The sequence below is a fragment of the Idiotropiscis lumnitzeri genome, chromosome 8 (genome assembly GCF_059441095.1).
Source record: "Idiotropiscis lumnitzeri isolate Australia: NSW breed Sydney's pygmy pipehorse chromosome 8, RoL_Ilum_1.0, whole genome shotgun sequence".
In the NCBI taxonomy this organism is placed as follows: domain Eukaryota; kingdom Metazoa; phylum Chordata; class Actinopteri; order Syngnathiformes; family Syngnathidae; genus Idiotropiscis; species Idiotropiscis lumnitzeri.
In genome coordinates this window covers 21,337,379-21,363,287 of record NC_142398.1, presented here as the reverse complement: position 1 = coordinate 21,363,287, position 25,909 = coordinate 21,337,379, and the positions used below count along the sequence as shown (strand labels likewise).

Here is a 25,909-nt window from a genome sequence, read left to right as displayed (position 1 = left end):
CGCGCGCCGGACAGTCGGTGGATGTTGGAGGCAAGACATCCACTGAGTCATGTTTCGATGGTTCAAGTGCAAAGGTCGGCCATCACGACATCGAACGTTAAGCTTCGCCCTTTCCCGTATAAGGAAAGACAGTAGCGAGTCGGACGTGCCTCGCTGCAATAGGCCGAGCATGGCACCCTGCGGGCATAGCTTCCACTTTAACCCCTCGGCTGCTGAATTTTATTGAGTGCCTCTGCATGAAGCAATTCATATTCGGGCCTTTGGGGATCTTGTTGTTTATTGTCCCACCGTGATGGAAATAATTACTTTAAAGAGCATTTGTGAATTTCAGTAAACATCCCCGATGGTGCACGCGTGTCACTCCGCCTCGGTCGGAAATAACCTGCTGGATCCTGACCTACATTTCACGCAACACGAGGAAAATCCACCAGAAAATTGGCGCGACACGGTGCCAAGAGAAATGTCATCCCCGCGTGTGACCTTGACTCTTCATTGTCATGGGCACACAACAACGACCCGCCCCCACAATGATCTTAAACGATTCAAGGCAAACTATAATCATCCCCGAAGCTGTTTTATATTCCTCGCAGTTAAAGTTAATCATCGCGATTCTTTTATCGCAGGTAAAGCATTATATGAGCCATGGCTACCAGTGTTGTACATTTAAATCTAATTTAAATGCGTGCTCGTCGTCCACATTTGTTTTGCATGATCGGACTCAAGCATAGAGATGGAGAGGAAAACAAAAATGCTGCATATATGCAACTTCATCTATTCATGGCACCCTTCCGCTGCATCTCCACACTTAGAGACCCGGGGAAATGTCTTGATGCGTTCAATGTCTCACCACAGCTCGTATTTTTCAAAACCTTGCGACTGCTGCTCTGCGATAAATGGACAGTTTGACCGTAGCTATGGCTTCATTTCCAGAAAAACAGAATTGTTTTTGTCTCAGCTGCTAACTCAATTTACTCATATGCGACACCAATTTTCCAGGTGAAAAGAATTGAAATGTCATTCTCTCGTTTCAGAAAAACACAACCACTTTTTGTTTAATGTTTTTAATTAAAGGGTCAGTGTCATGCTATTTTAAGTTTTCCACTGTTAACGATTGGCATATATATGATTAGAAAAGTGATCTAATTTCTAATGAAATATGTGTGTATTATTTTGGTGGATTTTTTTCCAAACCCGGAAGCAAAATAATAAAACCCCGCCTCTTTTCAGTTTGGGTTTCTGTGTGTGTCTCGTTAGTTCAAAGTGTCCGCCTGTGCTTATCTTCCAGGTCCTTTGTGTCTTCCAATCAGCTCCCTCAGCCACTTCAGTCTTGTCCAGGTGTTCGTCATTGTCTCGTCAGTTCATTTGTATTTAGGGCCTTGACTTTGTCCAGCCTCGGTTGGGTCATTGTCAATGTTGTATTTGCCAGTTATTCTGGGCTGTGGTTTTGTTTTGCTGTGTTTCTTTGTTGCCTTGAGTTTTGAGTTTGAGTTTTTCGCAGAATGTCTGCTAGTGTTTTTGTTAATAAATTATTTTGTTCAGTCCAACCTGCACTCCTGCTTTTATGTGTTTGGGCTTCGTCCATGACAAATTCTGACATATATATATATATATATATAGTAGTTTATACGGGGCTAAGTTTTGCAAGTGTTCCACGTCATGAGTCGCCTCCCCTTTGTATAAGAATTCCAACACCTTTGTTTGCATTAGTGTTTTTTTGTAAAGACAGAAGATGCTGCCACACCCTTCAAAAGTTTTAAATCAAATAAAAATTCAACTTTGAACCTTTTATATAAATAGAAAAGACACAATATACATCAATGACATTGCAAAGCTGCAAGAAATAATTTTTGGAATGAGGATAAGTGGCTCGGATAATAGATGGATCAGAAAACAAATTTATAAGCATTTCATACATCTCACCAAATATCTTCATGCAGCCAGATAGTGGCATATCTTCACGTAGTCAGTCCAAATCATGTTGTGTTCCGTGAAGTTGTTCAATAAATCTATTAGAAGAATTATTACAAAATACATGAATATTTATTTTGTTTGATATTGACAGTCTGTGTCTCAATGGGAGTCGCCACTGTCGCGTGACGTCAGAATAAAGCAATTTATTTTGTTTTCAATTCTAACTTTTCAGGGCTGTTCACAATACTCACTGTAGTGTGGCAAATTTAGAAAAATGTATTTTGAAATGAAACAATGATAGGATATCTGCAAACAGCAAGTGCACAATTTGTGTAAATGTCTTTTTTTTTTTCAATTCTTAGTCTTCCGAATGTTCCTCCCTCAAGAGTTCAAATAGTCCAACCGTCCGTGAAATCAGCATCCAAGTTAGCCCGCCCCCTTTCTTCTGACGTCACCGAATGGGCTATTTGCATACTGTCGTGTTTTCTGGCAGCAGCTTCCAGCCTTCCGCTGCTGCAGCGAGTGACTGTCCGATAGGAAAGCGAGGGGAGCGAAAGATTGTTTTTGTGCTCTTTTTTTTTAATTTGGTGCCGGAAGCCGAAAGAAGACAAAGCGGGGGAGAAAAACAACAACAACACGAAAGGCTGCACTTGAATGTGAAAATGGAGCTTCCCGCCGCGGGGGAGCACGTCTTTGCGGTGGAGAGCATCGAGAAGAAGCGCAGCCGGAAGGTTAGTCACATGGAAATGAAGCTTTCCCCTCTTCACTCCGACTCGTTTCAATGTTCCGACAACACGTGATGTTTTTACGATGAGCGTGTTTCTGTCGCTGCTTTATGATGCATTTCTGTCCATTCGCAGGGAAGGTTTGAGTATCTGGTCAAGTGGCGTGGATGGTCCCCAAAGTAAGTGACCCCCAAAAACGTCAGCAATGATTACTGCAACGATCACAATTGGAACACAAACGATTGCGGTGGCATCACGGGTGGTTGCTTGGAGTCACTTTGGGAACTTTGCACGATGGCCTCAAAGGATGGGTGCGAGTTTACAATGCGTGCAATCCACAATGCCCCAATGAAAGACTTTAAAACTGCTCCGTTTTGAACTTTCGTTGTAGGCCCTTCAAAGTTCGTGGTGGTTAATTATAGATGCATCCACGAGCCTTTCCATTTTTTTAAAATACATTTTTCTTTTTTTTCTGCGAGTTATAAGGTGTGTTGTGTCTGTCCACTAATGATCTCCTCTCCAAACAGGTACAATACATGGGAACCGGAAGAGAACATTCTAGACCCAAGGCTACTTGATGCTTTTGAAGACAGGTAAGTTTTTTGGGTTTTTTTTGTTTGTTTTTTTTAAGAGTTGGCCAAACCAGCCTTACTGGTGTCAAAACCCTTATTCAGCACGCATTAGCAAGACGAAACACGTTTTAGACTCATGTGTCCCTACTTTTCCTGTTGTCAACACAATACTTCACATCTTTCAATCGTCGACATGTTTTGTGTTTTTAGCATAAACTTTGTGGCCTCGACAAACATCCGAGAAAATCCAACGTTGACGATGAACTGTTCGCCTCATGTGTCAACTTTTCAACACCATCGTAAAAACTGGATTAGGATTAAAAATGGCGTCATTGGAGTGTCAAATCGGGGTTAGGGTTCAGAGCAAAGTGGAGAATCAAGCGACCTTTTGTCACATGATCTTCCTTTGCATGTCAGCATCAGGTTATCATGCTTGAGCGCCGCTTGTGTCCCGACCTCCAGTCATCACGTTCACCTGTGACAACATCCACAGAACCCGGATGACGACATTTACCATCACATTTATTTTGTACCATTACGGTGTTTTATTCCTAGCACATTTTCAAAGTAATGTCACAAGATTGTGGTATCGCACTTGGTTTTTGTTCCACCAGAGTTAGTTAGCGCTGAACAAATCATGCTATGCTTTCGTATGTCGTGATTAAAAACACCAATTTGGGAGGACGAAGGAGACTTTAGTCTACGCGCCTTCGTCTTCGTCTGTTCCCAACTTGTTGTAAGTGCACATCGGAATGACCTTTTTGTTTCCCACTGAACTCAAGCGGAGGCATAAATCACATGATCCTGTGCTCTAAATGAGCAGAGGGTCTTCTGTGGTTCTGCTAAAAAGTCCGTTAAGTGACGGAGGCACCTCCTAAACGTGGAACTGAATATTTGAGACGCGTATTGTGTTAACCTGTCACTGGCCTTTCTCAAAGCTTGTGTGTTCTTTCGCACACTGCAACCTTTCAGGCGCAGGTCACACGTTAACATGGACATCACTCTCCCGTCTGTTTTAGCAATTACCGCCCTCTTTCTCTCTCTCTCTCACTCTCTCGCTAAAGGAGAGATTTTATTGAAACTAATTGCATGTCTCTCCGGGGAGCCAAATTGTCCGAATGCTAGGCTATGAAAATACACTGAGTCGTCACTGTAATTAGATGTGAGGGAGGAGGATGGGGGAGGGGACTGACATCACTTCTGTCTGCAGTATTGAGTTACTGCTGTGGAGAGAAGCGTACGGCGAGTGAGGGGTGGGGGGGTCAACAAGGGCCTGTACGCTTTCGTGCTTGGAGACGTGCACAAAACCAGCGGCGCGTTCTTTTGGGAGGACGAGGCTCGTTCGACTGCCGGGTTGGCAGACGAGGAGCTCCGGTTGGGCTCACGTCTGGTGAATTTATTGTACATTGCGTTGCCATGTGACAGCAACTTTGCTCCGTGCCATTTAGCTTCCATCACAACCTGCTGTTTGTCTCGCAGGGAACGTCAAGAGCAGCTGATGGGCTATCGCAAGAGAGGACCGAAGGCCAAGCACCTTCTGGTTCAGGTAAGGAATGACGACACACACTAGAATTTGATCTTGTTGAATTTGTGACATGGGGATGCCCACCTTGTTTGAATTTACTTTGCTTCTTCGGGGATGAAGAGAAACTTTCATTCACGTTACGGAACTCTTCCTTATGATTTCCAAAATCAACTAAAATGTCACTCACAGTGCAGAGCTCCACTAAGGTTAAATAATTCCTAAAAATTTCAACTTGGAAAAAAGAAAATCCTTGCAAAGTAGGTACTAATTACCGCCTCAGCTGACACCGTTGGCCTTAATGCAAGCAGACTGTAACCGCCAAAAGTTCAATTTATTGACTCGGCAAATTAATTTGGAACATACCTCAAAAATAATAATGCCTTCTTCCTTGTCAATTATATCAATATTTTTTTGTCTCGCTGTGTCAATTTGGCAATGGAACTCTCCCCAGTCACCTCACTGTGCTAAGAACAAAATGACCTAACTACAGTAGCTGTAGCGCCGAGAATGTGACTGGCACATTTTTGGCATCCTTGACTCGCCCCAAAGGTCAGGGGCCCCACTCAGGACTGCTTCTATCCCTCTCAGGAAGGTGTCAGCGGCAACACGTGCGAAAGTCAATGACAGGTCACAAAGCATGCCGGTGGCATTCCTCGGAGCTGGGGTCACTGCCACAGGAAACACTTGAAACAAATGTCACTCGAGGTGCTCGTGAATGGCCGGGAGGGCCGAGTGAACGCAGACGCTGCCTATGAAAGGAAAGAATTCCCCGACGGTATCGGTTAAGTGCAGGCTCTCAGCACGACTCGTGAGGCAAATTCGCCGACAGGGCATTTTTTCAAAATTAATTCATTCGCTACCATTGACGGATATAAACGTCAAAAAGTACATTTCGATTTTCCCCAAGTATGTTCTCATCGATGTTGTGAGTGATGTGCTACGTCAACACAAATGCTTTTCTTTAATGCGCTCGTACTTGTACAGGTGCCTTCTTTCGCCCGGAGATCCAGTATACTTGCCGGCCTTCATGAGTCGTCCCTGCAAGAAGACAGCTGTCACAACACCGCTTCCGTTCCAATGCTGCGTCCCCAGAGCCCGCAGTACCAGCTGAACAGCAAGAAGCATCATCCGTTCCAGCCCACGGGCCGAGATCGTGAGACTGAGCAGCATGCCAGCGGCGCCAAGTTCTACTATCAGCTCAACGGCAAGAAGCACCACCACTACCAGCCGGGCCTGCAGGTGCATGAGTCGGTTTTTGCCAAGCCCAGAGAGGTCGACGCGCCGGAGCTGCCCATCAAGGGCTACAATCTCCCCCCTGTGCTGCAGCAAAAATGGTTCCGGGACAAGACTTCAGGCGTCCTCACCAAAGTGAAAGACATCACCATGGAGTTGAAAAAACTCCCGGCGGACCTCAACGGCCACAAAGAAGTCGAGAAGGAAAAGCCGAAAGACCGGGCCTCAGCGCAGCATAATGGCGTCAGTGGCGGTAAACTGAAAATTGTGAAAAACAAAAATAAGAACGGACGGATTGTTATTGTCATGAGCAAATACATGGAAAATGGAATGGAGGAGGCAAACGTTACAAATGGGGAATCCCCGGCGGCAGAGATGTTTTCGCCCGGAGCGGACAATCCAGGAAGCCACCTGGAGAAAATGAAGCTGGTCCAACATCTCGGCCTCGTGAACGGATTTGCAAAGAGACCCAAAGCCGTCTCGGGATTGACGGGAGATTGCGCCAAAGAAAACCAACAGTCCGCCCAAACGGAACTGACTGTGACGGAACACGAGAACCATGTTGAGGTCAAAGGTCAGCGTCTGCTTCCCGCCGATCAGCCTTTACAATTGACAACCAAGCCTAACCCGGACACTCGAGTTCCCGCCTTGGCGGACAAAAAAACAACCCGAGACGAATTTCGAGGATTCAAGCGACGCCTTTCTGACGTCGACCGTGAGGAGCACGGGAGTCACAAGAAGTTTTTCACCTCCCACCACGCGGTCGCCTCACCCACCCAAAGCATCAGCACTGACCAAAATGGCCTCCGGGTTCCCTTTTCATTGCACAACTGTGACTTCGCTGAGCATGATCAAGACGAGCCGATTGACTTGAGCATTGTAAAGTCCAGGCCTCGAGTCGCTGCTTCCGCTGTGAGCCGGCCGGAACTGCGCACACGGGATGGAACGCAGACACACTCGTCAGTGAACGAGCAAACTGAAAGTCAGCCCCGGGCTGAAACGCAAAACATTGAGCGTGCGGACGCGGTTGATCCGTCGACAGTTGGTGAGCGGGAAAAGGCTAAAGTGGAGACATCGTTTCCTTCTTTCCAGCCATTCCTTGGGAATATCGTCATCACAGACATTACGACAAACTGCCTCACGGTCACCTTCAAGGAATACGTTACAGTGTAACTGTAAAAAAAAAATGTGCAGAAGATATATTTGTATTTTCAGAGGATTTGTGCAAACAAATCTTTTTTTTTTTTATATCATTTTGTATAGCTCAGAAAGGAAAAAGCATTTGGATTCTTTGCGTTGTTTGCTTATTTCCTGCATGACATGTCATTCGTTGTGACTTTGTCATTTCCAACTTAGTTGAGAGAGCAAATAAAAGAATGTTAGAACTAACTGAAAATGCACTTACATTCTTGTTAATGTTTTTTTTTAATAGTTTTCGCTCGCTCCATTCAAACTCCTGTTCAGAATATAGGCTTTATAGAAATGTTTGTACGAAAGAAATTTATATTGAAACAAGGTAAAATACACTGTATGTATGTGTGTGTGTGTGTGTGTGTTAGCAAAAAAAAAAGTGTGAACAGATACTTGTTTAAAACTAATAAGGAAAGCACCTTTGTCAATTAGCGTCATTTGGGTTTTTTTTCAGGCGGCGAGAGCGTCAAATGAAAGTTTTATCAATGTTGCTTTCGTGTTCATTTGTCCCGGCTTGTGTTGTTGGATCCTGTGCCTCGGACACTGGTTTAGTCAGTGCAAGCATTTATTTAATGTCTGATTTGCAGCACCGCCGTGGGAATGATATCACAATCACAAATGGTATGTGCTTAGTTGAGCTGCGTAGTCCATCCGATTCGTACCACCAGCTGGGACGTCGATCATTGGACCCTGTGTGGGCCACACATCTGCGCAGCTGCTTTCGCATGTGTTTCCGAAGCACATCTCAAACCCTTATCGAATAACTTTGGGAACACTGTGGTCATCTCAAATGATTGTACGAGCATCTACAGAGAGGTCCTCTCGTGTCTGTCGTCCGATGATGTATGCCTCTCAATTGTTTTAACAAGAATAACTATTCCAACACGTGATTTGTATCCAGAGGGTGCAGTGATGCACTTTCATGTTTTTTTTGTATGTGTGTGTGTCCAGACTAAGTGAATGCTTCCGAAATAGTTTTGCAATAATAAAATTATTTGCAATTAAAGTTGGTTTTCATTGCTTTGTATATTGACCGCCCCCCCCACTAATGATGAGCACTCGTTTATTATTTATTTTTCATGTTTTTTTGTGTGTATTTTGCTTAAAAAATATGCACACACTGGTGGTGTTGGGGGGGGGCGGGGTTATTGTGTTAATTTATTTTGTGAAAACGATCGCATCATTGTCTAGTGCTTAGCATCAAAGACCAAGGCAGGTATCGGATCAAACTGCTGCCATGTGGAGAATGCCATGGTGTATTTTCCAGGAAGGTGGCGGCATCAGTTTTCTATTGCCTTCATTTTACCTCGTTGCTATTCCGCCCTAAAACTGAAGGGCGCTTTCAAGCGGAGCAGTACTGAGCAAAGCAACGTCCTCTTTTTGCGTGAAGACAGAAAAAAATAAATAAAACATCGGGTACTGCCCACCATTGTTGGATTTCGGTGCATGCAACTGGCGTGATCTGTCTGCCAAAACGCCGTGTGTATAACGGACCGTTTCCGGAACCTGAGCACGTACGTCACTCGAACCGAGTGTGTTCTTCGCGCGCGCGGATGTGCGCAGCTACACAACAGGAGAAAATGGCTGCGGCAACTGCGCAGTATCAGAATGTCAGGTTTTTGGAGCGCAACAGATGAGAAGTCCACACCTCACTGGGAGTGCAGTCCAAGCTGCTCTTTTGCAAGCGTGGCGCGGAAATACGACGCGGTTTTTTGGGGGTGTGTGTTTATGTGTCACGTCGTGTGTGCGGAATGCAAATCATGCACATGGAGCACAGCGCAAATGCTCTGCTGCACCCTTTAAACGATCACCGCTTTAACGCAAAATTCGATGAATATAAAAATGTTCTTTCAGAATACCGATGCATAATATAAGAATCCTGCAGGTAAATAATTGCTCCCGTATGGTTCCATGTCTTTGTGAGATATCCTCACAAATTCACTGCGATTGCTACAATATATGCATGTGACAATCTGGTCATGGGAAAATTAAGAGATTATTTCGATGTCTGCAATAGATATTTACAATGAGCTTTAAAGTCCCTTTTAGAACGCAGGTGAACAGAGAAAAGGGGCACCTTTCACGCCACTGTTTATTATTCCTTCCGGGCCTTGTGCGCTGGCAAATGGGACTCAAGTGACTTGAGGGAGTGCTGTGTGTAAATTTCGGCCTAGTGGCCTGCAGCAGCCTGCTCACAGGGCGATGTGCGTCGAGCTAACGGCCTGTGATATATTTGGCGCCGTTACGGTGTTGTGAAATTAGTGCGGTTGTTCATATGCATGTTGCTTTTATCTTTCAATTGCACTTAATGATTTGCAAACATGGAATCAATTTTATGCGCCTAATTTGTGTCCATTGCGTTAAAGAAAATTAAATCCAGATATATCGCATTACCTGTCTGGATAAAGCGCAGAAAATGAATATACATGTGTGATATAATTCCACATCTTGCATAGAAGTGATCTCTGAAATTATGTTCAAACTGCAGAAATCCTTCTTTTTTTTTTATTGACCAATCGTGTCCAACCCGAGCTGCGTCAGACTTTCTTATCCTTGCTCAAGGAGCTTGAAAAAATATACCAGCAATGCACAACTAGAAATAATTACGCGGAAATTTTGCCGTGGTACTTTCTGACTAAGATGTCTTATCCTGTATCTAATGATATCAAACAATAAAAAAAGCGCCCCGGTAAACATGGTTTGCAGAATGTTTTCATCGTGAACAGGGTTTACCTAAAGTTGTCGGATAATTTGATGAATAAATGAATAACGTATTTTAAACCAGCACAGTTTCAAATATTTGTTTATAAATATGAGCCCAAAACGACAAAATATGAAAACTTGTATTTTAAAAAAACACTAACGCAATTTTCATGTAAAAAATTCGGATATGAAGTCATTTTTACATTGGCTATTTATAGTTCAAAGAGAGTCATCTAATCTTTGGAAACATGTTGAAGAATGTTGTCCTATATATCTCATGTGTGCCCCCTTCTCATAAACAATCTACATAATTTATCCCTTATAAACGATAACGACAACGACAACTCCAAAATAAATCAAGTATTGGCATCCATCTACCGACCCATCCAATCGATTCCATTTTTTCTGTATTAAGGTCGCGCGGTTAATCAAATTATTCGTAAGCCTATGATTATTTGTTTCTTTTACAAATCAATAAGCATAATGATAATATTTTATTATCATATATAATTCATTATTATTATTATTATTATTATATGCCGTTGTTACTGTTATTACCACCGTTTGTTTGTCAATAATTTTCTTTGAGCCAATTGAGAGCGGCTTCAATGGAGGCGTTGCTTTAATAAGGCTTGAATAAAACGACTGTTTTTTTTTGCCGTATTAATATCCAGTAATGTTTTATATGTTGCACTCAGTTCCGGTAATGATTTGCCACAACAAACAAGGAGCAACGATGAATAAAGTCGCTATTCATTTGCTTTTTCGGTTATTAGGTAATCTCAGTATACCAACAAATAAAAACCGACTTGACATTTGTGAGCATGGTTTAAAATTACCGATGTGACATTCGCGTCATCATTGTACAGAAGAAACATATGGCCGTCTATTAACACCGTTTTTTAAATTTACCATTCAAACAACCCACACTTTGAGGACACATTTTAATTTAATCAACTTGAGATATATATATATATATATATATATATATATATATATATATATATATATATAAAATCCGGACAATTAAGTCAAATATTTGAAAGGAAAACGGAATTCCTGTTGTCTCCCAAAAACAAACGATATTTTACATAGGACGGGATGAACGAATATATACGTTTCATACAGAATAGAATAGAATAGAACGCCTTCGGTGCAGGTCATTGTACGGTGCATATGTACGCGTTCTCTCGATGCTTTGTGCCTAAAATATATTTTTATGCGCTTGGGGCTAATAACTTCATATTGGCGACCTGGTGGAAAACGTGAAAGAATTTTAACTGAATAATAATTAATATAAATCACATTTTGCAATTGTATTTGAAGTAATAAGGTGAAGTAGTGGCAAGTAGCGCTCCCCCCGACATACTAAGCTCCTCCCTTCACTTAGCAACCCGATCACTTAGCAACGGCTGGGCCAATGGGCGTCGTCGTAGCGGGTCCACCGACTGCGGTTCCTTAGCAACGGCATAAAAAATGCGGTGACGTCCTTTCTCTGCTCGATAGTATTATGGTCTGTCGGGAATTCAGAGTGGCAGAGGGGGACTGGAGAGAGAAAAAAAAACGTCTGCCTCGCTAACGCTAGCAAGCTAACGGTAGGTCGCACTGGAGTCAACATGGAGCTGTCTGCCGTCGGGGAGAGGGTGTTCGCCGCCGAGTCGATCATCAAACGCAGGATAAGGAAGGTACGTAGCAGCTTCACCTCGACAATTGGGCAGCAAGAAAAAAAATGCTGCTTTTGTAGTACGAGTGTTGCCCTGCAAGCTAAGTCACGCCTGTTGTGTTTCTGACGGCATGCAGGGTCGGCTCGAGTACCTTGTGAAATGGAAGGGCTGGTCTCCTAAGTAAGTCTCCCTCGCTGCTATGTGTTCTGTTTGTGACAATGCCCGAGTAGCTGTCATTAGCTGTCGGCGGCTAGCATGATTAAAGCTCGACGTTGGGAACGGAGCTCGCCGGGCTAACGCGACAACCAAACCCGCCACGCCGTGTCCTGCCCGAACACTCGCTTCCTCAATCCAAACGAATCGTCATTTTGATGTCGTTAAATAACCCACTCCACCTTCTCTTACAGATACAGCACATGGGAACCGGAGGAAAATATTCTGGACTCTCGTCTGTTTGCGGCTTTCGAGCAGAGGTACGTTCGACGTTACGTGGGCAAGCCGAACCGAGCATGTCGTCATGTGCACTTTGATCGGCTGACACTTGAAAGAAGCGTCTCGCTTTGCTGTGTTCCGAACAGGGAGCGCGAAAGGGAACTCTTCGGGCCCAAAAAGAGAGGACCGAAACCCAAGAAATTTCTTCTCAAGGTAAGAATAGGCAACGTTTTTGTTTTTCGTTTCACGTTAGCCGCATGCGCATCGGAATTGTCAGCATCGTATTTGTGTATTCAAATGAGCGTGTTCTCTTGGAACGCGTTGTTTTTTCAACCTTTCTTGAGCCAGTCGAACCATTTTACACGTCACCAAACAAAAATGTCACAAAAGTGTGTCTTAAATAACGTTGGCTATGCTGATCACGTGGGAAATTGGAAAAGTAATTCATTGTTCACTCTGTGACGCTGCCATGGATAAAAGTGCAAAGTTGTATTATTTGTCATTTGTACTAAATAATAATTTGGAGACCCATCAGGTGAAATTGGATTATTTCCTGCATACCTGATAGCTCACATTTATTGTTCATTGGCCCACCAACTAATAAATTGTTAGAACCTGGTAATAACAACAACATTTTTAAAAGGCCCCACAATCAAATGCTTCAGTGTCATAAACTACTTTTCACAATCATAAGTATTTTTTAACCTTAAAAATAGCTAACCAGCCTCAAGTTTATCTCGATCTAAATGGCAGAATGTGTCATGACAAGAGTGTTGTTAAACAGGGTCAGCGGAAGTTCAGAGGTGAATACAAGGTCCAGGAAGGAACTTGGTCCTGTAATTGTCCATTTTATAGCAGTGTCACACGTTTATTACACTCTTGAACCGTGGTTCCCTGTGCAGCAAATGAAGTCTTTTAAAATGAGTTCCTCCACATTAATAAAACTCTGAAAAAGATACATTTAGAGTATCACGAAATGGAAAGTCTTGAAATTGTGACCAAATGTTGGAAACAGTGACTAAAGTTGAGCCATAAAAATCTAGTAATGTGTGTATTATTGTGTGAATTCCCTCTAATTCGTCTAATTTTCCAATAGGCCCAAGCCACCAAATCATATGAGTTTCGCAACGAGGCAATGCGAGGGATGCGCTTGAGCTACCCTGCACCAGAGCCTGTTGCCACCCAGAGGGCCAGAGAAGGCCTGAGAGCTGTCGTTCCCACAATTTTCCCACCCAGCACTGTTAACCGAGGAGAAAGCGTATTTGTCAGACCACCAGATTTGGCACACGAGCAACAAGCCAACCCCGAAGCGCTGGGGCATATCCCCAAAAAGAGAGGGCCGAAGCCGAAGCTCCGTTTCCAGGACAGCATCTCTGCAGCCTCCGAGCCTGACCAGAGAGGAGCAGATGAACTGGCGAGCCACAGCCCTCAAAAACTGCTGAAGCTGCAGAGTGGCGAAGACATGAGACTGCTCAAAGTTTCCCATCACCGGCACCCCGAGAACCACGGTCACGGCCATAAACATCATCGGCACCCCCACCGTCATCGCCATCATCATCATCATCGTCATCATCATCATCACTCACAAAACCGCTCAACGACAGCTGGGGGATCTTACCGGCAGCTTTACGCACGCAGCGACCTGCACTCACACAGGGACACACACAGGACTAAGAACAACTCAGACCACACCAAGCACCAGAGTCGCCCGAGCCAGCTCCTGCCCACGGAAAAGCCTTACTTTTTGGACAAGCCGTCCCCGACCCGACTCGACGTCGACTTGGACGAGGTGACGTGGCGGCCGTCTCTGTGCAGCGTGGAAAAGGTCCTGGTGACGGATGTGACAGCCAACTTCCTGACCGTCACCATCAAGGAGAGCAGCACGTCAAAAGGCTTTTTTAAAGACAAGAGATGATGTGGGCACAACACAACCCCGGGTCGTGCAGAACAAAAGGCCGTGGAAGAGAAAGTTGTGTGATCACGTGCGCACAAAGTCGAGCAAACTGTTGGCCACACTGACCAAAATGAAATGAAGTCTTCTTTCCATTATGCACTGGTTACATGCATGTTTCTTTTGTAAAAAAAATGTACATTTGGCTAATAACAAAATATAACAAGATAGAATGTATTGTTTTGCCCTCCACACATATTTTATGCTGGGAGATAGTCCGAATTGTTTTTTTTTTGTTGTTGTTGTTATTAATAAATGTACTCTTTGGGTTGAAATATTTCGCTGTAATTTAAAATGATTTGACAAAGGTCTCCATTTATTGGAGTTGTTGTGAAACTGTTCTTAAGCACTTTGTGTTGAAAAGTATTAATCTGTTTGTTTCTGTCCAAAGTCCAACTTTGTTTCAATTGTTCTTCATTTCGAAATGTAAGCTCATCCTCGGGTTGTGAACAGGCATCACTGCTATTCTAAAAAAAAAAAAATACATTAACAGCATATTTTATTCTAGTAATGAAGATCAGCGAGCTTTGAAGTGGTAAGATAATATTTGGTGTCAAGCTTTTGTTTAATAAACCTTTTGAACCTTCCCGTGTGTCCTAAATTGCAAAACGGAGGAGCGCGATCGTCTATGACGTCATCGCCTGATGTGAAAGCCTCGAGGCCGCTCTCGTATTTGTGAGAAAACAATTAGAAAATATAAGAAATCCTGTGAATGTGAATAAGCAATATACGAGCCACTATAGCAGAAGGCCACATACTAGAAAATCAATTCCAATCGGGCCTTTTTTTCTTTCACTGCAGGTTTTGTTTTTAGTCTAAAAGCATCTGTACAAGTTAAACTCGTAAAACTGTTGATGATTTTCTTTTCCGGCAAAATCCGCGACACGTTAGAGTGAATAAATAAGCATACTTAAGAATTGAGCGGACACAAATTCATATTCGCGGAGCACGGGCCGCTCTTTGAAGAGTGGATTTTAGCACGTGCACGTGACGCGACCGCATTTTCGCGCACCTTTACTGCGGCCTTTGAGGCCAATTTCACCCCTCACTGGTTGTGCGTTACGCTTAGAAAATGATCGACACACGGTAAATATATATATTTTTTAGTGTTCATGAAGATATTCCATACGAAAAATAGAAAACAAAACGTTTCGAAAGCGCAACGTTTTTAAAATTCATGGTCGAACCAATTATCCACTCGTGATTGTTATATGTTTTTATTCACTCATTCCACAAAAAACAATTATTTGACCGTGTTACCAGATACGATACTAACTGGAAATACATATATTCTAACAAACGAGCATGCATGATTATACAAATTCACTCTCCATTCGCTTGCATTGACGGATCCGTTTGAGGAGGTCTTTCCATTTTCCCATCCGTTTGATCGTGATGACGTTGCCTTTTTCTGCGGATAAATGTCAATTCAAATATCAGCAAATCATCCTGCTTAGTCAAAATTCAATGTATGTTTTTTTAGTAGTGGGGCATTCCCTAATTATTTATAATTTAATTTTGGTCTCACACGGTCTAATTAATTTTGCTTTAGTCCGAAATGTAAGGACTTTTCAGGGAATGTCCAGAATGTGGAAAAAAATATTTTTATAGTAGCTCCTCATTCCTCTGTGAATTCACGGCCTTGTGGCTGTCATGTTTATTTATGTGGGTTACTTTTAATTTGAGTGATGAGCATTTCAGCTGACTCAAAAACACATCTCAAAGATTTTCATGTTTTGCTTCCTATCGCAAATATTTTGAGCGGCGGTGACTCACAAAGAAAGAAGAAAATTACCATTTCATATTTCTATAAACCACCATTAGGGAAACTGTTCATGTTGGAAATACCGTAGAGGGAGCCGCCTTTAACATTTTTGTCTTCTTGTGACTTTGTCACACCTTAGTTAATGTATATACTCCTTTATGGCACGTTTTTTTTCCTTTTTTGTGTATTTGCGTTATATGACACGGGGGGGGGTGCAGACTCTTGGCGACCTTTGTGCTCATCATCAAACAGGGTATCCATAGTTCCTGTCACAGCGTGGGTAGCAGTGAGGGTTGAGCCAGTGCTCCATGTTGGTCTCCTGTGCTCTCTGGTCCAGAGCCTGCATGTGAAGCATGTGCTCCTGATGTGGACAGATGGGGGAAAAAAAGATGACGTCAGAGTGAAATAAAAACCTGGGAAAATGTCTCCTTTCATTTGGTGGGGATGACATTATTATTATTTTTTTAGATATATTTTTGTGACCTATTTTGATTTATTAACTTGTATTTTTTTAAGTTTCCTTTTAATCTGTTTAAATGTTGTCAACTTGTCAAGATATTTTTTATTTTATTTTTTGTAAGCAACTTTTTGTTTTCTTTTATTTGCTTTTGAATGTTGTTAATAGTTTTCAAATTAAAGCCGAAAGTATGCATTTGAATCACGTGATAAATGGCTTCATGATGATGAATTGAATTGTGCCGACCTGTAAGGGAAACATCATGATTACGTCACCACCCAAATGTACTTCTGGATCTTATTGAATTGATAAAGGCGTATGTTTGTTATTCTATACATGGACTTTCCCAAAACGCACAAATTTGCATAAAAAATGTCTCAGCCACACAGTTTGGGAGACGGGGATCTTCCGGATAATTTCTAAAGTTTTTTTTTTGCAGAGCATACTGGAAGCGAGAGTCCCTCAGGTCAATAATATGAGCTTGTTGACGTCCTCTAAATGACGCTCACCCTCATGGGCTCATCGGGGTGGCCTGCTTTCCTTAGCCTCTCCTGTCTCTTGCTCCGCAGGAGCTGCTTGGCAAAGCTCTCCTTGATGATGGGGTTGGCATCTGGAGAAGAAGCGCAGTAAAATAAAAAGAAAAAATGATTTACACACTGTGTTGAAGATAAAACACACGCAGACAATTCTTATTGCAAACGCATGGGGTGTGTGCTCAGTGCTGTAACGTTTTATTTTCCAAGGCCATGGTGAAAAATTGCACTACCATTGGTAATTTTAAGGTTGTTTTGCAAGTCTCCTCAGCATCAGCCCCAAGGGAGTCGCTCTGCATAACACATCACTGACACTTTCCCCTACAACACTCCGAACCCCCGACCACCCCCCCCCCTTCCCAACAATCGCTCTCTCTAACCAGGCTTCTTTTGGGAAGCGGCTATTTGCTGAAAGGTAACAAAGTGCCCATTCATTCTCTTCACTCCCCAGGGAGTCAGACCCGTGCAGAACCATCCGGCTGGGAGGACTCGTTTGCTCTCAGTTGCTGTGAAAATGAAGGCAGCTCTCTGTGCGTGTCAACACACTGTCAGATCTGTGCTGCTGCGCTCGCAGCAACGTGGCAAAACGCTAACACGTTGCGAAGACAGATATGTGCACTTTTCGAGAAAATGAGAAACACAAACCCGAGCTTGCTACAAATATAAATAAATTTAGACATGTATTGCGGTGCAAATTACGACAAGGCGGAGTTATAAAGACATTAACGGTATGTAAATAAAGTGGCTGCAAAACAATTAATACTGTCGTAAGGAATGTGTTCTGTAAATCACGTGGTCTGGATGGACCGTAAAGAGAATATATGTATGTTAATCAAAAACGTTTCACTCACGTAATTGCACAGACAACATGATGTCATTTCAGTTTTCGGGTATCATTTTCTGGCGGTTCCTACCTGTGTGGGTGGTCAAAATGACCAGGCAAAGTAGAAACACCAGCAGTTTCTTCATCTTCAATGCCTTTTTTTCCAGCTCAAACCTTTTCTGCTTAAGGGGTCTGGACTTGAAGTCCAAAAGGAGTGCAGGGGGAAAATCTCCTCCTCCTCCGCTGTGCCACCCACAAAAGATCAAGTTACTGACATACAAAATAATCCAGTAACGTTGTTAACGAAACATTTAAAATGTCAATATGAATCTAGAAGATTAAAATTCTGCATTGCAAATAAAGTGACAGTGGATGGATGAGTCGTAAACAACAGATGGAATGTGTGGTGTTTGTTGAATGTGGCTCTTTATCCACTAGATGGCAGTGTAGACATTGATTTACGTTTGGTAAAACGTTAGCTCAAAACTGTTGTGTTTATCTCGAAAACATCGAAATTCTATTTCTCTCAGTTCGTTTGAACCGATTTGATTACAATGGATTCTGTTGCTTTCCGACGTTCATTATCTATTTACTACATTGTATCTGTGGACATCGCGTGTCTTAAATGGGTTTCTGAGACCCTGACTGCTATTTTCGCCCTTCGTGGTTAACACCATAGACATACAGCCTACTATGTACAACTGGCCTATTGAGCGAGTTGTCAGTTTGCTACAATACGTCAATGTGACCGCCATATCGGATGTGACAAATCTGCACATACATGTGAATGTTGTGGACGTCATAAAGGGACTATCTACTGAGTGCACAAGTTAGTTCCCTTAAAAACTCACTATCACAATACAAAGCATGTGCCCAAAAATTATTCGTGTTGACAAAAACGTCAAATTCTAAATCATGCTTTGTCGCATCTGTCACCGTCGACGTGAATACTCTTTGGCTCATGTTTCTCCGTGTACTGTTTGTCTTTCAAGTTGTGGACTAATTTACTGGTAATTTATATTACACCATATGTAAAGTGCTTTGTTACAGCTCCAGTTGTTGCGGAATGCGCTATATAAATAAAGTTGTATTGTATTGTGTTGCAATGTTACAGAGGCACAACGGGGTTCCACGGGCATTGCGAAGGGTAACCATCTTGCTTCCTATATACTCTTTGTTCATGTGACGACAGCGCGCGTGGGACCCACGTCACGTATACTTCCGCGAATTGTGACAGTGAAAATGTTTGCGCCGAAGCGCTCCCCTGTTCCAACCTCACGCCGCTTCGCATCAACATGAACGTCACCGGGAAGACGCGCGTCGTCTTCACTTTGACTCGGCTCGGCCGTTTTTTCCCGAACACCCGACTTGCTCCAATTTGGCCTTTGCCCGCCTCTTGGTGCCACTGACTTCTCGTCCCGCCGCCATGTCCACGGAGGAGGAGTGGTCGCTTCTCTTCTGGACCTTCGCGGCCGTGATCGTCCCGGTCGTCATCACGCTGTGGTGCAGCGTCCAACGCTCCAAGCGGAAAACGCACATGAAACAGTTCTTCCGCCAGAGCAGACATGGCTGGCACTACACGGACCTGTTTAGTAAGCCCACCTACTGCTGCGTGTGTTCCCAGCACATCATGCACGGGACCTTCTGTGATGGCTGCGGCGTGTGCGCTGACGAGCAGTGCCTGCGCCGGGCGGACCGGGAGCTGTCGTGCAAGGAGATTATGGGCCGTTCCCGGGCGGACGGGGTAGTGGCCCACCAGTGGGTCAGGGGCAATGTGCCGCTGGCCAGCTACTGTCTAGTGTGCAAGCAGCAGTGTGGAACGCAGCCGAAGTTGTGTGATCTCAGGTACTGCAGGCTCCAGTCCGGTATACACATATAATATGATCATTTGCATAAAAAAAATAAGAAATAAACAATACTATAGTTTATCATGAGAATTTCTGGATAAATATATTGCCTGAAAAATTTGATTATCATGACAGGTGGAGGCTGAGTGTTCTTTTGGTCGTTTCTAGATGCGTGTGGTGTCAGACCACGGTGCATGATGAGTGCATGGACAGTCTGGTGGATGCAACCCAGTGTGACCTGGGCGAGTTCCACAACCTCATCATTCCTCCTCACTATCTCTACCAAGTCAACAAGCTCCGCCGTAGACACCCCGAAGAGTACAAAAAGGTGGGTGTGTTGTGAGCGCACGCAGCAGCAGCAGCTTCTCTCAGAAGTTTTTTTTAACCCATTCAATGCTCCATAAGATGTGTATTTATATGTTTTCAAATACTAAGTGCCGCCTCCCAAAGACGTATTTATACGTCTTCGCCCTTTTTTTTGCGTCATAGTGTGCAGTAGGCTCTGACACAGCCTGTGACTTCAAATCAGCATTGTCTCCTTTGTAAATCATGTAAAAAAAATCATCCAGGACGTGGCAGTGGTGTAAGAGATCCACCTGGATCAGCACACTGCAGAAGAAGATTGTAGTGGGGGAGGAAATTTGCAGAAGAGTGTGCAAACTGGAGACTAGCATCCAATAAGCATAACAAAGGCTCTAAAAAGCACTTTTGTATATATTTCTTTTCAGCAGTTCAATCATTTTTTATGCGCAAATTAACATTTGCTAATAAGTCAAGGTTGTGCTTGTTTGTTTTTACGAAAGATGTTTTTTTTGTCAGGTATGGGACGAGGTTGCTCTTGTGAAAATGGCTGGGATGAATAAATTCAGGTATGCTGATGTCACGATCTTCTTGTGTTTGTAGCTGGCGACGGACTGCGGGGATGGCTGGACTCCTGTGTTGGTCTTGGCCAACACGCGGAGTGGAAACAACATGGGGGAGGCTTTGCTGGGAGAGTTTCGCAGCCTCCTCAACCCCGTGCAGGTCAGTCAGCAGATATTAACTACACTCTCCTGAAATCAAAATCATGATTATTTTTGATTAATTTTGTAACCATAATTATTGTACATCATGAGAAAGTCATCTCATCATCAATTCATTTAGACCAAGTAGAATTTTTCGCAGGATGTCAATTTGCTCGTACCATGCAAAGACTTTTTCGCGCATCGCTTCAATATCTTGGAAAAGCGTATGAACAGATAGAGTGGTTTATCTTTTGTACTTGTCTGAATTTGATTTTGGACCAACATGTACAGTCGGTCCTCGGTTTACGAACGAGTTCCGTTCCCACGCTGGCGACGTCACCTGAATTTCCGCGTGAATTGGAATAAACGCTTTAATACGCCTTAAATCTCTCCCCAAAGTGACAGAAAATCCCAATGTGCAGAAAAATATCTTCTATATTAATTTTCAAATGTATACGGAATAGATCGACTGCTTAATTACAAAAAAGGGGGAACGTGCAGCTTGCGCCTGTTAAAGTAATCTCTTCTCCTTGCCAGGTTTTTGACCTGTCACAGCTTGCACCTTCCAAGGCGCTTCAACTGTGCACCCTGCTGCCTCCTGGTTGTGTCAGGGTGCTGGTGTGCGGAGGTGATGGCACAGTGGGATGGGTGTTAGATGCCATCGACAGTATGAAGCTCAAGGTGAGAGAGCGCAATGCCCATTTTTAGCAAGTTGCTAATCCCAAAATGAAATGCGTCATTACTTAAATACTTAGTTCCATTTGTTGTGGTTTGGTAATCTTTGGCTGAATTTGTGCACATTTCTTGGTCAGGGTCAAGACCAATTCATTCCGAGGGTGACCATCCTTCCTCTCGGGACAGGAAATGACCTTTCCAACACTTTGGGCTGGGGTGCGGGCTATGCTGGGGAGATCCCGGTGGAACAGGTTCTGCGCAACATTCTGGATGCCGGGATGGTCAAAATGGACCGGTGAGGTCTTTCGATCACATCACCAGAAGATACCATGTGGAGTCTTGCTATTGTTAGCTTCGGAACTTGTGATAAACGGATGCTTACTGTATTTCAGAAATGTATGCATAACGTCTCCTTTCATAAAAGTGTGTTTTGCCTTCTGGTCTGGCATCTGTTGCGTGATCGGGCTGACCTAAAAAGCAGTCAAAACAAGCTGGATCGTGAGGAAAAATTTTGACACGATAGCATTAGCATGTATCCATGATATATACATTAATACTAATGCTCATCATTGAATATACTGCAGCTTTGATAATTATCCTACAACTTAAACCATAAATCTGCCATGACTACAGTTTGAAATTTTCTCCATTTTTGTGTTTTCTGACTACGTCATCATTTTCAGATGGAAAGTGCAGGTGTCTTCGAAAGGCCTCTCTATTCGAAAACCAAAGGTAAGTGTGAATTCGATGCACGGCAAGTCGGCTCTCCCCAAAGTTAGTTCGGTGTGATGCTGAGAGGGGCGTGTGCACCTGGGGAACATGCTTTTTTTCCTGCTGTATTAAAGTGTAATTGCACATCCACTCCAGTAGGTGGCAGTGGCGCTATCCTTGCCCATGTGTGCCGCGAGTATTAACTCTACGGTATAGGTTTGTTTTGCAATGACAATGCGATTATTTATAGTTGCGGTGGGGAGTGTGTGTGTGTGTGTGTGGGTGTGGGGGGGGGCAAACTTTTTTCTTCTTGCTGCGTAACAGAAAAGAATTGAGAAGCACTGGCGTAGAAGAAGGTGACGTCACGCTTTGCAAAACCGCCTTTGGGCTAGAAGATGATTTCTCAGAAATCTTGTGGCTTTTGTAAAGTCAAAAAGAAAGAATCCAATATAATTTATTCCCTCATCTGGGATTAACAATTGACATGTTTCTCTCGCGGTATTGACTATCAGCGTTTCAGATGAGCTGTTGAGCATTCTGAAGATTGTTGCGGTTGAAGTGCATCATTTAGCAAGACTTCCTTCCCTCCTGATGTGATGTCATCGCTGTTTCATCAATAAACAGTGACCTTGTCACAACAAATTGTGAAGTGTCCATTTCACCGACATTCTACCTCCTCCAGGTTCTGTCCATGAACAACTATTTCTCTGTGGGTCCCGACGCTCTGATGGCGCTCAACTTTCACACCCATCGCGAGAAAACGCCCTCTTTCTTCTCCAGTCGTATCATCAACAAGGTCAGAGCGGCTCTCGTTTGCATTCGGCGGGTCATAAGCAAAACTTGGTTTTCTATTTGAATCGTCGCCACTGTGCCATCGTGTCGTTTTGTCTGTCTCTCACCAGGCTGTGTATTTCTTATACGGCACAAAGGATTGTTTAGTGCAAGAATGTAAGGATCTGGATAAGAGGATTGAGGTACAGTGGCTTTGCTTTCGCTAGCAAAGGTCATGCCGTTTCTCAATTTAAGTTGCTAATATTTTACTATAACAATAACAATCCTTGTGTTTGCACACGTTCATCGTGTCCACCGCAGCTAGAGCTCGACGGCGAGCGAGTTGCCTTGCCCAGCCTGGAGGGCATCATCGTTTGTAACATCGGCTACTGGGGGGGTGGCTGCCGACTCTGGGAGGGAATGGGTGACGAACCCTGCCCCCCCACACGGTAAGTCAAGCGTCAGCGAATGACGCAGCGAACCTCTCAACTTCCTCTTCAGTTCCCATGGCAACAAGCGATGTTTGCTGTCTGTGCGGCAGGTTGGATGACGGTCTGCTGGAGGTGATGGGCGTGTTTGGCTCTTTCCACTGTGCCCAGATCCAGGTCAAGCTGGCCAACCCAGTAAGACTGGGACAGGCCCACACTGTTAGGGTGAGGCCACATTGCGCACGCGAGCGCCATTCTGCTATTGTATTCCTCGAGGAAGACGTGGAAAGCCGAATTCCCTCAATCAAATTATTCAAGATTGTCATCTATAATTATTATATCACAACCAAAGATCAGAATAGACTCTTTTCTTTCACCCACACATTTTGATTCTACCTTCTTATTTGTGGTGTAGTAAACAGTAGAAAATAGCTAAATTAAAAAAAGAAAATACCCGTTTTGCCCAAAAACAGCATTTAAAAAAAACATTTCTAAATATTTTTGCTTCTGTGACATCTAGATAGAGCGAATTTAACATTTGGAAATGGCATTTGATTGCAAAATTTAGTGAAATACTGGAGTGAAGTCAACTCACCAGGACGTCTCGTCAGCCGTCAGTGGCTGTTTACGCGACGTCACATTTTTTTCATTGATGACAAAAGGATGTTTTCTCATCCAGATACATATTCCGTTCGGTTTCAATTTATGGGTCAGAATGTCCGACTAAAAGTCTGTTAACTGTCGCCTTGACTGCCATGACGATGTAAACAGTTGGCGAATGGGTGATTTTCAGTCTAAAACGATACAGCGCCCTCTGCTGGCGTTTTGGGTCATTGCCACACTTCAAATGCTTGCAATTTAAAGGGCAAGCGTATCGGACCTCAATCAAGCCCTCACAATGAAAAAAGTGTAACAAACGACCTAACTCGACCTTGGCACTAAACGTTTTGCTTCTAATAAACAACTTCAGTCGTTCTTGGGAAATAATGACTAAACTGGGATTTCTCTTTTTTTTTCCTCTCCAGCTTGTCCTGAAGAGCTCCACGATGCCGATGCAAGTGGATGGCGAGCCGTGGGCGCAGGGCCCGTGCACCATCACCATCACTCATAAGACACAAGCGCTCATGCTGTACCACAGCTCAGAGCAGACGGACGACGATGATGATGACGGCGAATCCAGCGCCTCCGAGACCGAGAGCCCCACCGCTCAGGACTCACCCCGCCCCCCCGGGGCAGCGTCCGCTTGAGCTTGATTTTCATCCCTGATGGTAATTTTCTTTAGCAGCTTTTTAAAACACTTTTTAATTGTTTCGAATCTGTGTTTCATTGGTTCTTTCCATTTTCATTTGCTCATTGGAAGAAAAAAAAACTAAACTTCAAACAGCTCAAATTTTTCTGTTTTGTTTCTTTCATCCCCTTCCGACAGCCAGTTCAGGTGAGGGAGAATGTAAAAGAAATTGCTGTAATACTTGCACTTTCCTCTGTGGCATATTTATTGCGATTTATGTTCTTTTATTACAGACACGTTGCCATGTTACATTTGCGCATATTGAAGAGCGCTTAAGTGTTGGGACTTAACCCCGCTAGGCTACAGGCAGTATTAATTTACAAAAAAAAGAGAATTTCTGTTACAGTCCTGAGATCACAAATCAACCAAACGAGACAAATTGGATGCAGAGAATCTCTTTAAATCCTTGTCAGTATTTCTTCTGCATTAAAAATATCCTCAACTATTTATAGAAAGGGTTATTACTCTAATTATTTTGTAAGGCAGGACAACCATTATTGGATGTTGTATCAAACATCCCAAACTCTGCCACGAGCTTTACAGGAAACGCCTAATTTGCAGAGGTTTCAAAAAGTTACTCGGATTATTAATATTGCTTTTGTGGTAAAATTGCCATAAAACTAACAGGTAAAAAAAACAAATTTATATCACGCCTTTACCAAGAACTCTTGTTTAAGTTTTATGGTCAAGTTTATTTTATTCAAGCAAACAGATTTCTATTCGGGACATTTTTCATTGAGATGTTCATTTTCCTGTTGCTATATTTTATAATTCATGTCGGCTCCACTAATAGTCCATCGATGCCTGTTTCTGGAATGTGCACATGGTTTGCTCTTAATAATTTCACATTTATTGTGTCGCTAAATGCGAATTTGAGTAAAACTACCTAGTTTGATGACGCCATCCGTGTTTACCAGTGTTCTTTGTGTGTGTTTTGTAGCACTATTTTTTTTTTTTTTTACTTGTTTAGCGTTTGCGATTTTTTATTTTTTTTTTTGCCTTTTTTTTTTTAGCCATGTTTGAAGCCAATGGAAGGTTGGAAGGACACATTGACAAAATGAATCGACAACAATGCCCATTGAGTGCAGTTCAGTCTTATGGTAGTGCTTCCCTAAAAACCATGGGGCGGGGCCACGTGGGGCTAAGGGGGGTGCGTGTGACCCTGGGGAACATGCATTTTTTTCCCGCCGTACGACAAGAAAGTGTAATTGCACGTCCTCTCCACTAGTTGGCAGTGGCGCTCTCATTGCTCATTGTTTTCTTCGTGCGAGGGGGCGGCGTAACAGAAAATAGAGAAGTACTGTCTTAGGGTGTCCAAAATTCCACTTTGAGTGATTCAACTGAGATAATAAAACACACGTAACATTGACTCACATGGCTAAAAGACTTTGTTGTGAAGTGTCCCGAGATGTCGGAATGTGATCGTACTGGTTTTTCAGAAACTCCATCTTTACTTTGTGTGCGCTCCAATTTTGAATCATTTGTATAGCATTTTAGATGTAATGAGCGATACTCTGTCAATTTTCATACTTGTAGCTTACCACATAAACACTGGATTTTTGCATTCCAAAAATGTATCGTCGCATTTTCACTGTGATGCTTGATATCGATCCTACAGTATTTGCAGGTGTTTGTCGAACATCTGAACTTAAAGACTGATCACATCGTATATGATTGTTTTAGTCTGACTGTCCTGCTGA

The 25,909-nt window shown here is 43.3% G+C and overlaps 4 protein-coding genes across 7 annotated transcripts; 3 read left to right on the top strand and 1 right to left on the bottom strand.

Moving 5' to 3' along the window:
* The first annotated feature begins 2,428 nt into the window (after window positions 1–2,428).
* LOC148332741 (E3 SUMO-protein ligase CBX4-like) lies at window positions 2,429–8,163 on the top strand. Its single transcript, XM_088303757.1, has 5 exons — window positions 2,429–2,642; window positions 2,772–2,815; window positions 3,164–3,229; window positions 4,688–4,754; window positions 5,718–8,163. The coding sequence occupies exons 1-5, from the start codon at window positions 2,574–2,576 to the stop codon at window positions 7,137–7,139; spliced, it is 1,668 nt and encodes a 555-aa protein (XP_088159883.1). The 5' UTR covers window positions 2,429–2,573; the 3' UTR covers window positions 7,140–8,163.
* A 3,183-nt stretch (window positions 8,164–11,346) lies between these two features.
* cbx8b (chromobox homolog 8b) lies at window positions 11,347–14,493 on the top strand. 3 transcript variants are annotated; one of them, XM_088302675.1, is made up of 5 exons: window positions 11,347–11,545; window positions 11,661–11,704; window positions 11,932–11,997; window positions 12,076–12,169; window positions 13,053–14,493. In XM_088302675.1, the coding sequence occupies exons 1-5, from the start codon at window positions 11,477–11,479 to the stop codon at window positions 13,869–13,871; spliced, it is 1,092 nt and encodes a 363-aa protein (XP_088158801.1). In that variant the 5' UTR covers window positions 11,347–11,476; the 3' UTR covers window positions 13,872–14,493. The 3 variants fall into 3 exon arrangements, with proteins under 3 accessions (XP_088158801.1, XP_088158800.1, XP_088158799.1); XM_088302673.1 differs by having other exon boundaries at window positions 11,379–11,545; window positions 12,103–12,169; XM_088302674.1 differs by having other exon boundaries at window positions 11,932–12,169.
* A 617-nt stretch (window positions 14,494–15,110) lies between these two features.
* Window positions 15,111–17,871, bottom strand: c8h17orf67 (chromosome 8 C17orf67 homolog). The gene is made up of 4 exons (XM_088303307.1): window positions 17,577–17,871; window positions 16,639–16,739; window positions 15,903–16,033; window positions 15,111–15,318 (listed from the first exon to the last, which is right to left on the bottom strand). Exons 1-3 carry the CDS (start codon window positions 17,629–17,631, stop codon window positions 15,917–15,919), a joined length of 273 nt encoding a protein of 90 aa, XP_088159433.1. The 5' UTR covers window positions 17,632–17,871; the 3' UTR covers window positions 15,111–15,318; window positions 15,903–15,916.
* A 796-nt stretch (window positions 17,872–18,667) lies between these two features.
* dgke (diacylglycerol kinase, epsilon) lies at window positions 18,668–24,718 on the top strand. Of its 2 annotated transcripts, none has more exons than XM_088301825.1 (11): window positions 18,668–19,330; window positions 19,468–19,660; window positions 20,236–20,355; window positions 20,874–21,017; window positions 21,149–21,306; window positions 21,695–21,743; window positions 22,405–22,518; window positions 22,625–22,696; window positions 22,815–22,942; window positions 23,035–23,146; window positions 23,947–24,718. In XM_088301825.1, the coding sequence occupies exons 1-11, from the start codon at window positions 18,912–18,914 to the stop codon at window positions 24,166–24,168; spliced, it is 1,731 nt and encodes a 576-aa protein (XP_088157951.1). In that variant the 5' UTR covers window positions 18,668–18,911; the 3' UTR covers window positions 24,169–24,718. The 2 variants fall into 2 exon arrangements, with proteins under 2 accessions (XP_088157951.1, XP_088157952.1); XM_088301826.1 differs by having other exon boundaries at window positions 18,671–19,330; window positions 19,501–19,660.
* The last annotated feature ends 1,191 nt before the right edge of the window (window positions 24,719–25,909 follow it).